The sequence below is a fragment of the Vigna radiata genome, unplaced genomic scaffold (assembly GCF_000741045.1).
Source record: "Vigna radiata var. radiata cultivar VC1973A unplaced genomic scaffold, Vradiata_ver6 scaffold_223, whole genome shotgun sequence".
NCBI classification, from domain to species: Eukaryota; Viridiplantae; Streptophyta; class Magnoliopsida; order Fabales; family Fabaceae; genus Vigna; species Vigna radiata.
The window spans coordinates 72,757-85,190 of record NW_014543246.1 but is presented as its reverse complement, the minus strand read 5'-3'; the positions used below and the strand labels follow the sequence as shown (position 1 = coordinate 85,190).

Genomic DNA, 12,434 nt, shown 5'->3' with positions numbered 1-12,434 from the left:
GGTTGAAAAGACATTTTTGAATATTTCAATTCCCACAATCAAACTATGGCTATTTAAGTCACAATAAACATTAAATATAGAAATAAAATATTAACATGAAAAAATATCTATTAACCTCGCAAAAATACATAAAAAAAATAAGTTTATTACTTTTAATACTAACAAATAAATTTAATTCTCCATGCAGAATCTAATATTTAAAAAATTAAAGAAAAGAAAAGAAATTAAAATCATCTATCAAAGTCAAGATTTATTCCAAAGTAGCTGATCCACACTCCAATGACACTTGTGAGCACACAAACTTGATTGTGAATAACACAAATAATTTAAGTAGTTCTTTTACCTTTCTCCATAAACTTATTTATTAGTCAAAGTGTTACATTGGTTTAGTTTGATTGATCTGAGAATTGATCTTCCCACCCAACTTAATTCCCAAAATGCAAATATGATCAACATTAATAGCGAGTTTAACCAAGTTAAAAAATGAAATCAAATTCTGAACTACATAAATTGAGTAGTGTTTTGACGTTTCTAAGACAAGCTCGCTATAAACTTACCTAATAAGCTCATATGACAGCAAAACTCTCTTATCATAGTTAAAGGAAAAGGAAAAGGGAAAGGTTTAAAGATAAAGTTAAGGTAAAAACTCATCTCCTAATTTCTCCTTTCATTAATCTATTCTTTTTGTTTTTCACTGTTGCTTTAACTCACCAGACATTTTCCGTCTTTTAGATAGAGTAGTGTTTTTGTTTTGAATGTTCATACAATTGTCTTCATAAAAAATTGTTTGTTTGACTTTGGAAAAAACAGAAACCTAATTCAATTAACTAATACAATGAATAATTCAGTAAAAAGAATCCCTTGAATAATTGGGTCTCGTTGGGTCAGCTTCTAAGTTGCGGGATTTTTTTTTTCTTTTATCATCTACTTTATCTAAATCTACCATTTATCAAGTTTAAAAATTATCTTCAATCGAATTTCTCATAATTTTTATTTTCAAAATATAAATTCCCATTGTCGATTGAAATTTAGTTTTCGGAATTAAATTTTCAAGAGCATATTAGTTTATTCTGACATTAAACTAATGAAAATATATTTAGAAAGTCTGTAATTAGTTTATATGACAATGATTTCTTGAGTTTTTTGCACATCGATTCAATTAAATACAAATGTGTGCTGATAATTTTATTCGTAACCATAAAATATTTTGCATTTAGTAAAGCAAATAGACTGCTTGAATACTTTGGACTGGCGATGAGAATGACAAATATTTACATGTTGCAGAAGGTGATGCTGTAGTTCAGTTTCAAATATTACAACCTTCATCATCTCCAAGAAGAGAGAGAGAAAACGGGGCTATGGTCACATTGAATGATCGTGAGCCTACTCTTTCAACATGGATCATTTCATAGTCACCTTCCTGCATTATGATACAAAACCCTGGTTTTATTTGCGATGTGATGATGAAGCATCTGGAAATCCTTGAAAGTGGAAATGCATCTTGAATAAAACAAGCAAATGCAAACAACAAATCTAAATCATTTAGGGCTTAAGTTACATTTTTCCACTGATTTCCATTCTGATGAAGAAACTAAAAGTGTTGCATGCTAAAATCATGATACCAACTCAATCTGTAGTAATATTAAAAGTATTCTTTGAAACATTGAAAAATAGGATGCATCCATGAACCAATCTCCCTGACTGAAGCAATGTCAAAATAAGGCTTCTAATTTTGCTTCTTTTTTTTTTTTTTTTCCACGGAAAGCTCGTTGATTATGCAACTAATGAAGTTGCTCGGTTTGAAAACATGGCAACGTTGCATCCATTCAAACTTAATGCCATGTATGTGTATTGAAACCCAGTTCTAGGCTGTTGACAATTTAGCGCAATATATATATTTGATTGAACCAAATCACTCTTGAGAGAATACGTAAATAAAAGGAATGAGGAAATCAGGTGCTTTTCTCCTTATTTAAATTTATTTACACTTTTTGTCCCTAGAAATTATAATTTTGGATTTTCTGTCCTTTTTTGTTAAATATTTAATAAGTGTAGCTACACAACGTGACAACACTCAATTGGCTTGTTGTCAACCCTTGACACATTTTATGTATCATGATTATACTCTTGATCTTTCTGAAATTGCAATCATGAATGATCACAGAGAAACCAAAAGTATAAATACTCACATCACCATGTGTTAGATAACACACCAATTAACACGTTTACATTTAGTGTAACATCTAAAATATCTGTTCAATATTTAATAAAAGATTGACGGAAAGACCAAGATTGTAGGAATGCACTATCAAGAAAATCCAATTTAGGCCACGGGAAACGGACGACAAAAATTGCACAATTGTAATACGTGTGGATCAAAACTATTGTACTATATTTGATTGCATAATACCTAAAGTATTCAAATATCTTAGGCTTCTGATTATCCCAGGAAATTGCAACAAAAGTAAATCTTACCATTCTTCCATTTGGTGTGCTCAGTGGGCAGGCTGAAGAGTATTCAAAACTATTTCCAGGAAGTATTAACGGCTGTTCACCAACAACTCCAATTCCCCTGTCGTGGAAAAGAAAGTACAGAAGTTATTTTGGATTTAAATCCCCTTGAGTTTCAACAACAACGTTCTTTTTTATTAAGTGGGTTACCGGTATCAAAGTAACTCTGTTTTGCCATGAACTATGTGCCTCATGAGTTTAAAGTAAAAAACAACTATGGAAGAATAACATGCGAAAAGAGAAGAATGATTAACTCACCAGACATTTTCCGTCTTCCCGTTAGCATCAGTTATAATCCAATGCCTTCTAAGAAGTTGAACAGGGTGGTCTGAGTTATTGGTAATTCTTATTCTATATGCGAAGAAGTATAACCCCTTCGAAGGCTGACTTCTGCCCTCTATATATACACTCCTAACTTGCACCCTGATTCCCTGAATAAATCACAATTAAATGTTAATAATTTCAATTAGTTTTGGTGTGTGCGTAAAGTACCCTGTTTCTCATGAATTCATTGCATATTACAAAAGCCACGACAACAGGAATAGTAAAAGGTCTGATAGAAACCTAGTGTTTTATTTTACTACAAAGAACACAGAATCTTCTCCATTTACAGCACTGCAGATCTTCCCCGGTGTGCACCTTCTTGTGTTCACACGCCCTAATTTCCTTTCAAATGATAAGATTAGTCTCTCTCTCAAAGTCTGCTTTTTTTATATTTATTTATAGGAAACTTGCCTAATTTATTCAAACTATCTCAGCCCACTAACCTTACTGACTAACTTTCTCATTAACAGACACCTAACTGGTATTGTGAAACTTATGGAGAAATCATCAAATACAAATTATTCCAACAGAGATACTCAACATTTCCATTTCTGAACACATGGTATCTAACTAATTATTCTACCAATACAATCAACTTAAAAAACCTGATTAAAAAAGGGAAGTAGCTTTTTAAACGTATTTCGAATTTAGCTAAAGAATAAAGAACTGTTTAGGAGACAAAAGTATGTAACCGAAATAGGGATCATACCAATGTTGTAGCATCACTGCAGCATTTTAAAAGAGAGTGTGGGGCAATTTTTTTTAGCTCATCACGATAACTAGCAGCATCCTGGAAAGACAGAGGAAAAGGTGCCCAAGTATAAAACTAACAAATACACATAAAAGTATAAGTCACGTTTTGTAAATTCAAGGTGAAAGATGTGAGAAGAACTGATCTGATAGAGGATTAGAAAGAACAATGAATGTAGGGATATGAAAGTTAAGATATGTACATATTACGCCATTTAATGGTGGAACTGAATATTGAAAGAAACCGTGTTTATTGAATTTTGGAAAACTGGGTTACAGACCTAACAATATAACAATTTGAAACCAATTGGAAAAGAATGTACACTTTCACGTTATTTTTACAATGATTACGATTTTCTCTTTCAACATTAGTTGAACATTACGATATCCATTTATGTACATCTAATGAAATTATGCTTACATCTTAAAATCATCAAAAAATAGTTTAAAATTATGTTCCAAAATTATAATCGAACCAAAAGAAAACACAAACGTTAGAGTTCCACATTATGTTAAAAGAGACAAACTTAATTACATATAAAGTGAGAAAAACACACTTATTTGTCTTTAAATTTTTGGATTGTCGTATGATGTCATGTTCTCTTATGTGACTTATTGTGAAACAATAGTTTTGTTTATATGAAATATAAACCACAAATATATCAAAAATGCATTCCTCTCCCGAGCTCTCTTGCTTCTTCGCTTACCACATTCTCGACATTGTTTGCCAAGTGTTATTTATTTTAATTTATGGCCTTCCACAGTTCCTTTTTGGTTGCATGTTGTAATACCCCTTCTATTAAAATCGACCTTGTAAGTAATGAGTCTACCAAGGAAAGAATTCACCGGAGAGATACAATACCAATGAAACCTGAACTCAACCCATATAAGGGATTGATATCACTTCCAACTCAAAATCTTAAGACAATGAATTTATGGGTCTTCTATTTTATATGGTGCTCAACCTTCTCATATATACTAAATGTAAGACTTAGACTCATATTTGGATTCCTAATAATCTCTTCCTCAAAGGTGAATTCCTTCCACATTGGTACACCCTCCTCAAACAAAAACATTTCCAACCATGAGTACCCACTTTTTACTAACATTAACCTGACTTCAAGGTAGTGAGTTTATGGGTCTTCTACCTTATATGATGCTCAATTTTATAATATTTATCCAATGTGAGACTTAGATGTATACTTGGATTTCCAACCATAAGAAACTCAAAGACCTTTGTAATCTTTATCAGTTTGCTCTCATTGAATGAGAACCTAGTGCATTTGTTGCAAATTACGAATTATAGTATGACAAATTTAAAACCTTAACTGGAGGCCCCAACTCATTTGTGGTAAGAGGTAAAATAACATATGGTTGAGAGGATGTTTGTAGAAACTTCAATAAGGAAATGTGAAAACCAGGATTAATCCTGGCAGTATTAGGTAGATGGAGATTATAAGCTACAGATGCTATGTGTGCCGAAATTGGGAATGGATCGAAGTAGCCCACATGCGGCATAACACCACTGAATGCTATGTATATGGTTAAAGCTTTACCAATGCTAAATAACCCATCTCTAATTGCATTTCTCCCCTTTTATCTGCCTGCTGTCTCATATAATTCTGAGCCTTTATTAAATTATCTTTCATTTGTTGTAACAGCTTATCTCTGGCATGCAGAATCTCCTAGACAACAATAAGATCCTTGGAATTAATGGCTGCCATGTAATTCAAATTCAGTTTTCTGTTTCTTTTCTGTTATGTCTGTTAGTANATACCCTTCTGGTATATATAAACATTGTACCCCATTCATTTGTTTTTTCAATGAGAAAGTTTATTTTCTGATATACTTCTGTGATATTAGTCTTCTCTGCATTTGTTTCGTTGGTTCCAATAGTGGTATCCAGAGCCAAGGTTATAGAACCTGGGGCGTGTGTGTTTGCTCTTCACAAGAGAACCTGCTGTGGTTGAGAAGGGTGGTCGTAGCAACTTAACAAAAGGCAAGAAGACTGTTCTTTGATCAAGAAGTTGGCAGAAATGACTGATGTATCTTCGGTACAATTTCCGATTCTTTCAGATAAGAATTGGAATCGCTGGAGCACCCAGATGAGGGTGGTGTTTCGAGTACAAGGGGTCAGCGATGTTGTTGAAGGATCAGAAGCAGATATCTCTGGCAAAGAGTCAAAGATGAAAGATGACAAGGCATTATTGCTCATTCATCATTGCGTGGATGATGCTCATTTTGAAAAAATCCAAAATGCAACCACAGCTAAAGAAGCATGGAGCATTCTGGTACGATGTTACGCTGGAGGTGAAAAAGTCAATAAGGTAAGACTTCAAGCCTTGAAGAGGCAGTATGAGCATTTGGTTATGGAAGAAGGTGAAAGGGTGAGTGACTTCTTCAGCCAGGTATTAACGATTGCAAATCAGATGAAAGCATGTGGTGAAGTTGTCTCAGATGCTGCGATCAATGAAAAGATAATGAGATCGTTACCGTCGTCGTTTGATTACGTTGTTGTGGCCATCGAAGAGTCTAAAGATGTTGGAAAACTCAAGATAGAAGAGCTTCAAAGCTCATTGGAGGCACGCGAGATGAAGATACGAGACAGGAATTCCGTAAGACGCGACGATCATGCACTCAAGGTCAAGCATATTAAAAGCGAGGAGAAAAAGAAGCCTAAGAAGCGAGAAGGAAAACTGAGAAAAGGAAAGTGGAAGAAAGATGGCAGTGATGCTGATACAGAAGATGGCAGTGGTGTAGATACAGAGGGACCAGATGATAAAACTAGCTCAACAGGAAAGAAAAGTTTCAAGAAAGGGTCAAAGAAGAAAGACAAAAGAAATATCGAGTGCTTCAACTGTCATAGATATGGACATTTTGCCTCTGAATGCTTCCCAGAAAAGGCTAGTCAAAAGAAAACTCAAAGCAAAGAGAAAGAAGCTCTTATTGTACAGGAAGAATCGGATGAAGAGACACTAACGCTGATGGTGATGACAACCATGGAATGTGAGAAACCGGTGAATAACACATGGTATCTTGATTCAGGTTGCTCGAATCACATGACATGCAATAAAGGGTGGCTTGTAAACTTCGATGACACAAAGAAAAGCAAAGTAAAATTTGCTGATGACAGCACTTTGAGGGTTGAAGGCACGGGAGATGTGGTTATCAATAAAAGAAGTGGCTCACAAGCAGTGATTTCCAGCGTGTTGTACGTACCTGAAATGAAATGTAATCTTCTTAGTGTAGGACAATTAATTGAAAAAGGATTCACAGTGGTCATGGGTAATCAGAATCAGGTGAAACTATATGATAGAAAGGGAAGATTAGTCTTAACCAGTAATCTTTCAAAGAATAGAACGTTTCAAGTGCGTTTTGATGCAGCAGAAAATACACAATGCCTATCAGTTCTGAAGAATGACGAGAGTTGGACATGGCACTTGCGCTTTGGTCATTTAAACTTCAGAAATTTGCAGAAACTTAGAGAAAAGTCCATGGTGTCAGGTATGTCACATATTTCTTTGCCTATTGATGCTTGTAAAACTTGTTTGACAGGCAAACAATCAAGGAAAACGTTCCAAACACAAGTTGAGACAAGATCGAAGGAATGCTTGAACGTGGTACATGCTGATATTTGTGGACCACTGGAAACATTGTCGTTGGCTGGAAATAGATATTTCATCGTCTTTGTAGATGAATTTAGCAGGATGTGCTGGCTGCTTGTGATTAAAACAAAAGGTGAGGCACTTGACGTCTTCAAGAAATATGTGGCTAATGTTGAAAGAGAAAGTGGCAAGGTCTTGAAGATTTTACGAACTGATGGTGGAGGAGAATTCACCTCACATGCGTTTGAAGCATTCTGTCAAGAGAAAGGCATTACACACGAAGTAACAGCACCATACACGCCTCAACATAACGCACTTGTAGAAAGGAGAAACCGAACTATAATGAACATGGCCAGATGTCTTCTTAAGGAGAAGAACTTGCCACAAAACCTGTGGGCTGAAGCTGTGACGACAGCTGTCTATCTCCTCAACAGGTGTCCAACCAAACGGATAGAAGGAAAAGTTCCTCTGGCAGTTTGGACAGGATCGACACCTTCGGTAAAACATTTAAAAGTTTTTGGTTCATTAGCATTTGTTCATGTTGCAGATCAGAAGAGAACCAAACTTGAAAGCAAAAGTGAGCCAATGGTGTTTGTTGGCTACCATCCAACTGGTGCTTACAAGCTCTACGATCCAATGAGGCAGAAGATGATCATCAGCAGAGATGTGATCGTGCTAGAGAAAGAATCTTGGGATTGGAATCACATGCATACAGATTCAAAGAAGTTTTTGGTTCGTGAGCCCACTGATGATCTCGAACATGAAGAAACTGAAGTTGTTCCAAGGACAGAGGGTGTCTCTGTTGACCATAGTAATGGAAATCCACGACCAAAGAGGAAAATTGTGAGATCATCCAGACTTGAGGATTATGAAGTGTACTCAGATGCTGCGTTTGATGAAGAAGGAAGAGTAATTCACATCGCTTTAATGGCAGGAGCAGAACCAGTAGATGTAAACGCTGCCTTAAAGCAATCTGAATGGAGAAATGCTATGATAGAGGAGCTTCAGTCGATTGAGAGGAACAACACATGGAAGTTGGTGGATCTTCCACGTGGCAAACGAAGTATAAGTGTCAAATGGGTATTCAAAAGGAAGTTGAATCCTGACGGAAGCGTATCAAAATACAAAGCGCGACTTGTGGCAAGGGGTTTTTTGCAGAGAAAAGGTATCGACTTTGACGAGGTGTTTGCACCGGTTGCAAGGTTGGAAACCATCCGACTTGTTATAGCAGTTGCATGTGCACGAAGATGGCAAATTTTTCAGATGGACGTGAAATCTGCTTTTCTCCATGGCACACTAGAAGAAGAAGTCTATGTGCAGCAACCCCCAGGTTTCGAAGAAAAGAACAGAGAAGGAAAAGTATACAGATTGCATAAGGCATTGTATGGCCTGCGTCAGGCACCAAGAGCCTGGAACAGAAGGATCAACGCATCGCTTATTCATCATGGATTCGAGAAATGCAAAGTCGAACATGGGGTCTATGTGAAGCAGACTACAGGAGGTAATTTGCTTATTGTTTGTTTGTATGTAGATGATTTACTTGTAACAGGATCGCAGCTGAAGGACATAGACAGATTTAAAGAATTGATGAAGTCGGACTTCGAAATGACTGACTTAGGAGAACTCAGCTACTTTCTTGGAATGGAGTTCACACGCTCAAGCAGAGGACTCGTTATGCATCAACAGAAGTATGCAAAGGAGTTGCTCGAACGTTTCAAGATGCATGAGTGTAACGCTGCACGAACCCCGTTGGAAGCAAATGTAAAACTTGGAAAAGATGAAGCTGAAGAAGAGGTGGATGAAACAAGATTCAAACAGATTATTGGATCCCTTAGGTTCTTATGCAACAGCAGACCTGATTTAATGTTTGGAGTGGGCTTAGTTAGCAGATTTATGAGTCAGCCGAGGAAGAGTCATATGGAATCTGTGAAACGCATCTTAAGATACATACGGGGCACCTCAAATTATGGAATTTTGTTCCCATATGGAAGTCAGGAAAATTGCTTAGAGCTCACAGGGTACTGCGATTCTGATTATGGAGGTGATACAGTTGAGAGAAAGAGTACATCAGGGTTCATCTACTTCATGGATGGTGCACCAGTCTCATGGTCATCTAAGAAGCAATCTGTTGTGGCTCTATCTAGCTGTGAAGCAGAATATGTCTCAGGGTGTTACGCTGCCTGTCAAAGAGTTTGGCTTGAAGAGCTGTTGAGAGAGTTGCAGATGATATTGGAAAAACCAGTGAAGTTGAAGATGGACAACACCTCAGCCATCAACCTTGCACGAAACCCAGTAAGTCATGGAAGAAGCAAACATATAGAGGTGAGGTTTCATTTTTTGAGAGACATTGTGAATAAAGAAAGGATTGAACTNTGTTACTGCAAAGCTACAGAACAACTTGCAGACTTGTTTACAAAACCTCTAGCTGCTGACAAATTTGAAGTCATGCGGGAAAAGATTGGAATTGTGTCACTCAAGGATTTGAATTAAGGGAGAGTAATGGCTGCCATGTAATTCAAATTCAGTTTTCTGTTTCTTTTCTGTTATGTCTGTTAGTATATACCCTTCTGGTATATATAAACATTGTACCCCATTCATTATGTAATTCAAATTCAGTTTTCTGTTTCTTTTCTGTTATGTCTGTTAGTAGATACCCTTCTGGTATATATAAACATTGTACCCCATTCATTTGTTTTTTCAATGAGAAAGTTTATTTTCTGATATACTTCTGTGATATTAGTCTTCTCTGCATTTGTTTCGTTGGTTCCAATAGGAATGAACTTCATAGCGCACACAGAGGGTGGATCTCTGCCAAATAAAGATTTAAAAGGAAACAAACCAAGCCTATGATGCATAGAAGAATTATACCAAAATTGAGTCCAAGGTAACATTGAATGCCAAGCCTTTAGATTATAATAGACAAAACATCATACATACATTTCTGACGTTTTACTCAAAGCTTCTGATTATCCATCCGTTTGTGGATTATAAGAACCCATAGCTGGAGTGGTACTTTGTGCTTTAAAGAGGTTCTACTAAAAAGAAATAATAAAAAACACTTTTATCACATTCCGAAACCACGGATTTAGGAATACCATAGAGTCCAACTATGCTAGTAACAAAAGATTCAATCACTATTTTTCTAGTAAAGTCCACCTTTAAAGGGATGAAGCGCCCAGATGTAGACAGCCTATCAACTGCCACCATGATGGTAGAATACCCATGAGAATGAGGCAAATGTGTCCACAACAATGTCTTCCCACACATGTAGTGGAATGGGCAAAGTTCTAATAACCCCAAAGGTAAAGCATGATCTACCTTAGCTTGTAGACAAATGGAGCATCCACGCACACATTGTCTTATGTCAGCTTGTATTTTTGGCCAATAAAATTGAGAACAAATGCAGGAGTTTTGGTAACACCAGCGAGATGTCCCACTTTAGGGAAATGAATCATTTGCTTATTCAACTCTTCATTGCACATAAGCACCATCCTGCCTCACCAAAACAATACTCCATTCCGTGTTGTATGATTTCCCAAGTGTTTCTCTCCGTTGGACTACGCAATAAATTGTATAAGAGTCGATGGCTAATCCTATTGATCGGTTTGTGGGTTGTAGATTTGTAGATCCCTTTATTGAAAATATTCCTGGTAAGGATAAAGGCAGTGTGTCTAAGTTGGAGACTCGTATTTTGTAGTTAAGTTACCTGTAAGCGAAAAAGATTCACACACATTATCTTAAGATTTTAGATTAAAGGTGGTGTCAAGCATATTATATTGTTGCTCATGGTCCATTAATGAAAATCACCCTGATGTTTCTCTCCCAAACACCATAAGGGGATGGAGTGGGCGATGATCCTATGTTAGCCTACTAATAGGGAAGAGGCTCGGAATTAAGGAGTTTTCACACTTAAGATAAGGGATTTAAGGGAGTTCTTGTGTGAGAGGAGAACTAACCTAACTTTTGAATTAGACTAACTTTTGAATTAATCTAACTGTTGAATTAGCCTAACTTTTGAATTCTTACACTCGAAATGCTCTAATAACTTGACGTGAGAGTGTGTCCAAATTATTTGGTGAGACTGGCATGAAATTTACCTAATAATAGTAGAGAGTGTATTAGAAAAAGTCAAGATGGATCCCGAACAAAATTCAAATAATAGATTAGCCACCTGGAATCTCTCTTCCGCAATTGCTTCCTTCAACAGTCTCCTCAGACGCAACACAGGCTCCTCTTCCTCAAACAACTTCAACGAATCTCGAATTCTAGCAGCTTCCTTGTAGTCCTGAAGAAAAGAAGCAAAAACGATGTTCATCTCCGATTTAGAAAACAATACACCAACTAAACTGAACTAACCTCAGATTTAGCAGCTACTTGCAACTGTTGCTTAAGAAGAGCGTAGGTTTGGGTCCGAGAAAGAAAGGAGCTGGTGCTACTGCTACCACTGTCTCCCTCCGAAGCACACGCTACGATCACACTTCTGCTTCTTCTTCTCACTCTCGCCTCCGAACCCAGCAACAGTAAATTCGCTGCACTACCACTCCTCAGACTCATACTTAACGATAACGATTGCATTTTTCGATCGATGCTATTGCTTCCAATTCTCACCCAAACCAATCCTAATATTCCAATTATTATTACTCCTCTACCACCCAAAATCACACTCCAATCATCGTACCACACTACGTCTCCCTAGTATCTACTGCAACGCAAGCACCCTCTTCCGCGGCAAAAGTTAAATTAGAACGTAACTTTCCGAATTAGCCATTCTATTTATATTTATTATTATAAGCAAAATTTATATTTTTGTTTATTTGGTAAAAATAGATATGTATTTTTGGACTTGTCAGAAATTATCTTTATAATTTCTTTAGTAAATACCTAATATTGATGAAAAAAGCGTTATGTTGTAAATATTACTTGCTTGCTAGTTATTATTGATTTATTGGATATTCTGAAATCTGAAGAATCTGAACCCCTATCTAATTTTCCTATGAATGGACAACAAAAACACATGTGTCGCATATATGTATCACGAGATATTCTGTGGTGGGCTTTTGAGGAAATGGAATAAAAAATATTCATGTTTCTTATTCTCGATTTTCAAACTATTGTAATTTCACATTGCAAGTGGACACGTGTTATCAACCATCTTTGGAATTGAGTACAATTATTGAGTTAACCCGTTTGAATTTAATAAATAAAAACTATATTATTTTTTAAATCCTTATGGATAACAAAGTA

The 12,434-nt window shown here is 36.3% G+C and overlaps 1 protein-coding gene across 2 annotated transcripts; it reads right to left on the bottom strand.

The window, feature by feature from the left end:
* Window positions 1-1,127: 1,127 nt before the first annotated feature.
* Window positions 1,128-11,962, bottom strand: LOC106753315 (polymerase delta-interacting protein 2). 2 transcript variants are annotated; one of them, XM_014635112.2, is made up of 6 exons: window positions 11,547-11,962; window positions 11,362-11,475; window positions 3,545-3,661; window positions 2,770-2,942; window positions 2,476-2,572; window positions 1,128-1,420 (listed from the first exon to the last, which is right to left on the bottom strand). In XM_014635112.2, exons 1-6 carry the CDS (start codon window positions 11,763-11,765, stop codon window positions 1,307-1,309), a joined length of 834 nt encoding a protein of 277 aa, XP_014490598.1. In that variant the 5' UTR covers window positions 11,766-11,962; the 3' UTR covers window positions 1,128-1,306. The 2 variants fall into 2 exon arrangements, with proteins under 2 accessions (XP_014490598.1, XP_014490599.1); XM_014635113.2 differs by having other exon boundaries at window positions 3,545-3,625; window positions 11,547-11,958.
* Between the last annotated feature and the right edge of the window lie 472 nt (window positions 11,963-12,434).

What these genes read in the sequence shown, in the direction of transcription:
- LOC106753315 (XM_014635112.2), bottom strand. Translation starts at nt 11,765, where the DNA reads ATGCAATCGTTATCGTTAAGTATGAGTCTGAGGAGTGGTAGTGCAGCG. An exon ending in AAGTAGCTGCTAAATCTGAG is followed by an intron (nt 11,476 to 11,546) that starts GTTAGTTCAGTT and finishes TCTTTTCTTCAG; the next exon opens with GACTACAAGGAAGCTGCTAG. An exon ending in GCACACCAAATGGAAGAATG is followed by an intron (nt 1,421 to 2,475) that starts GTAAGATTTACT and finishes ATCATAATGCAG; the next exon opens with GAAGGTGACTATGAAATGAT.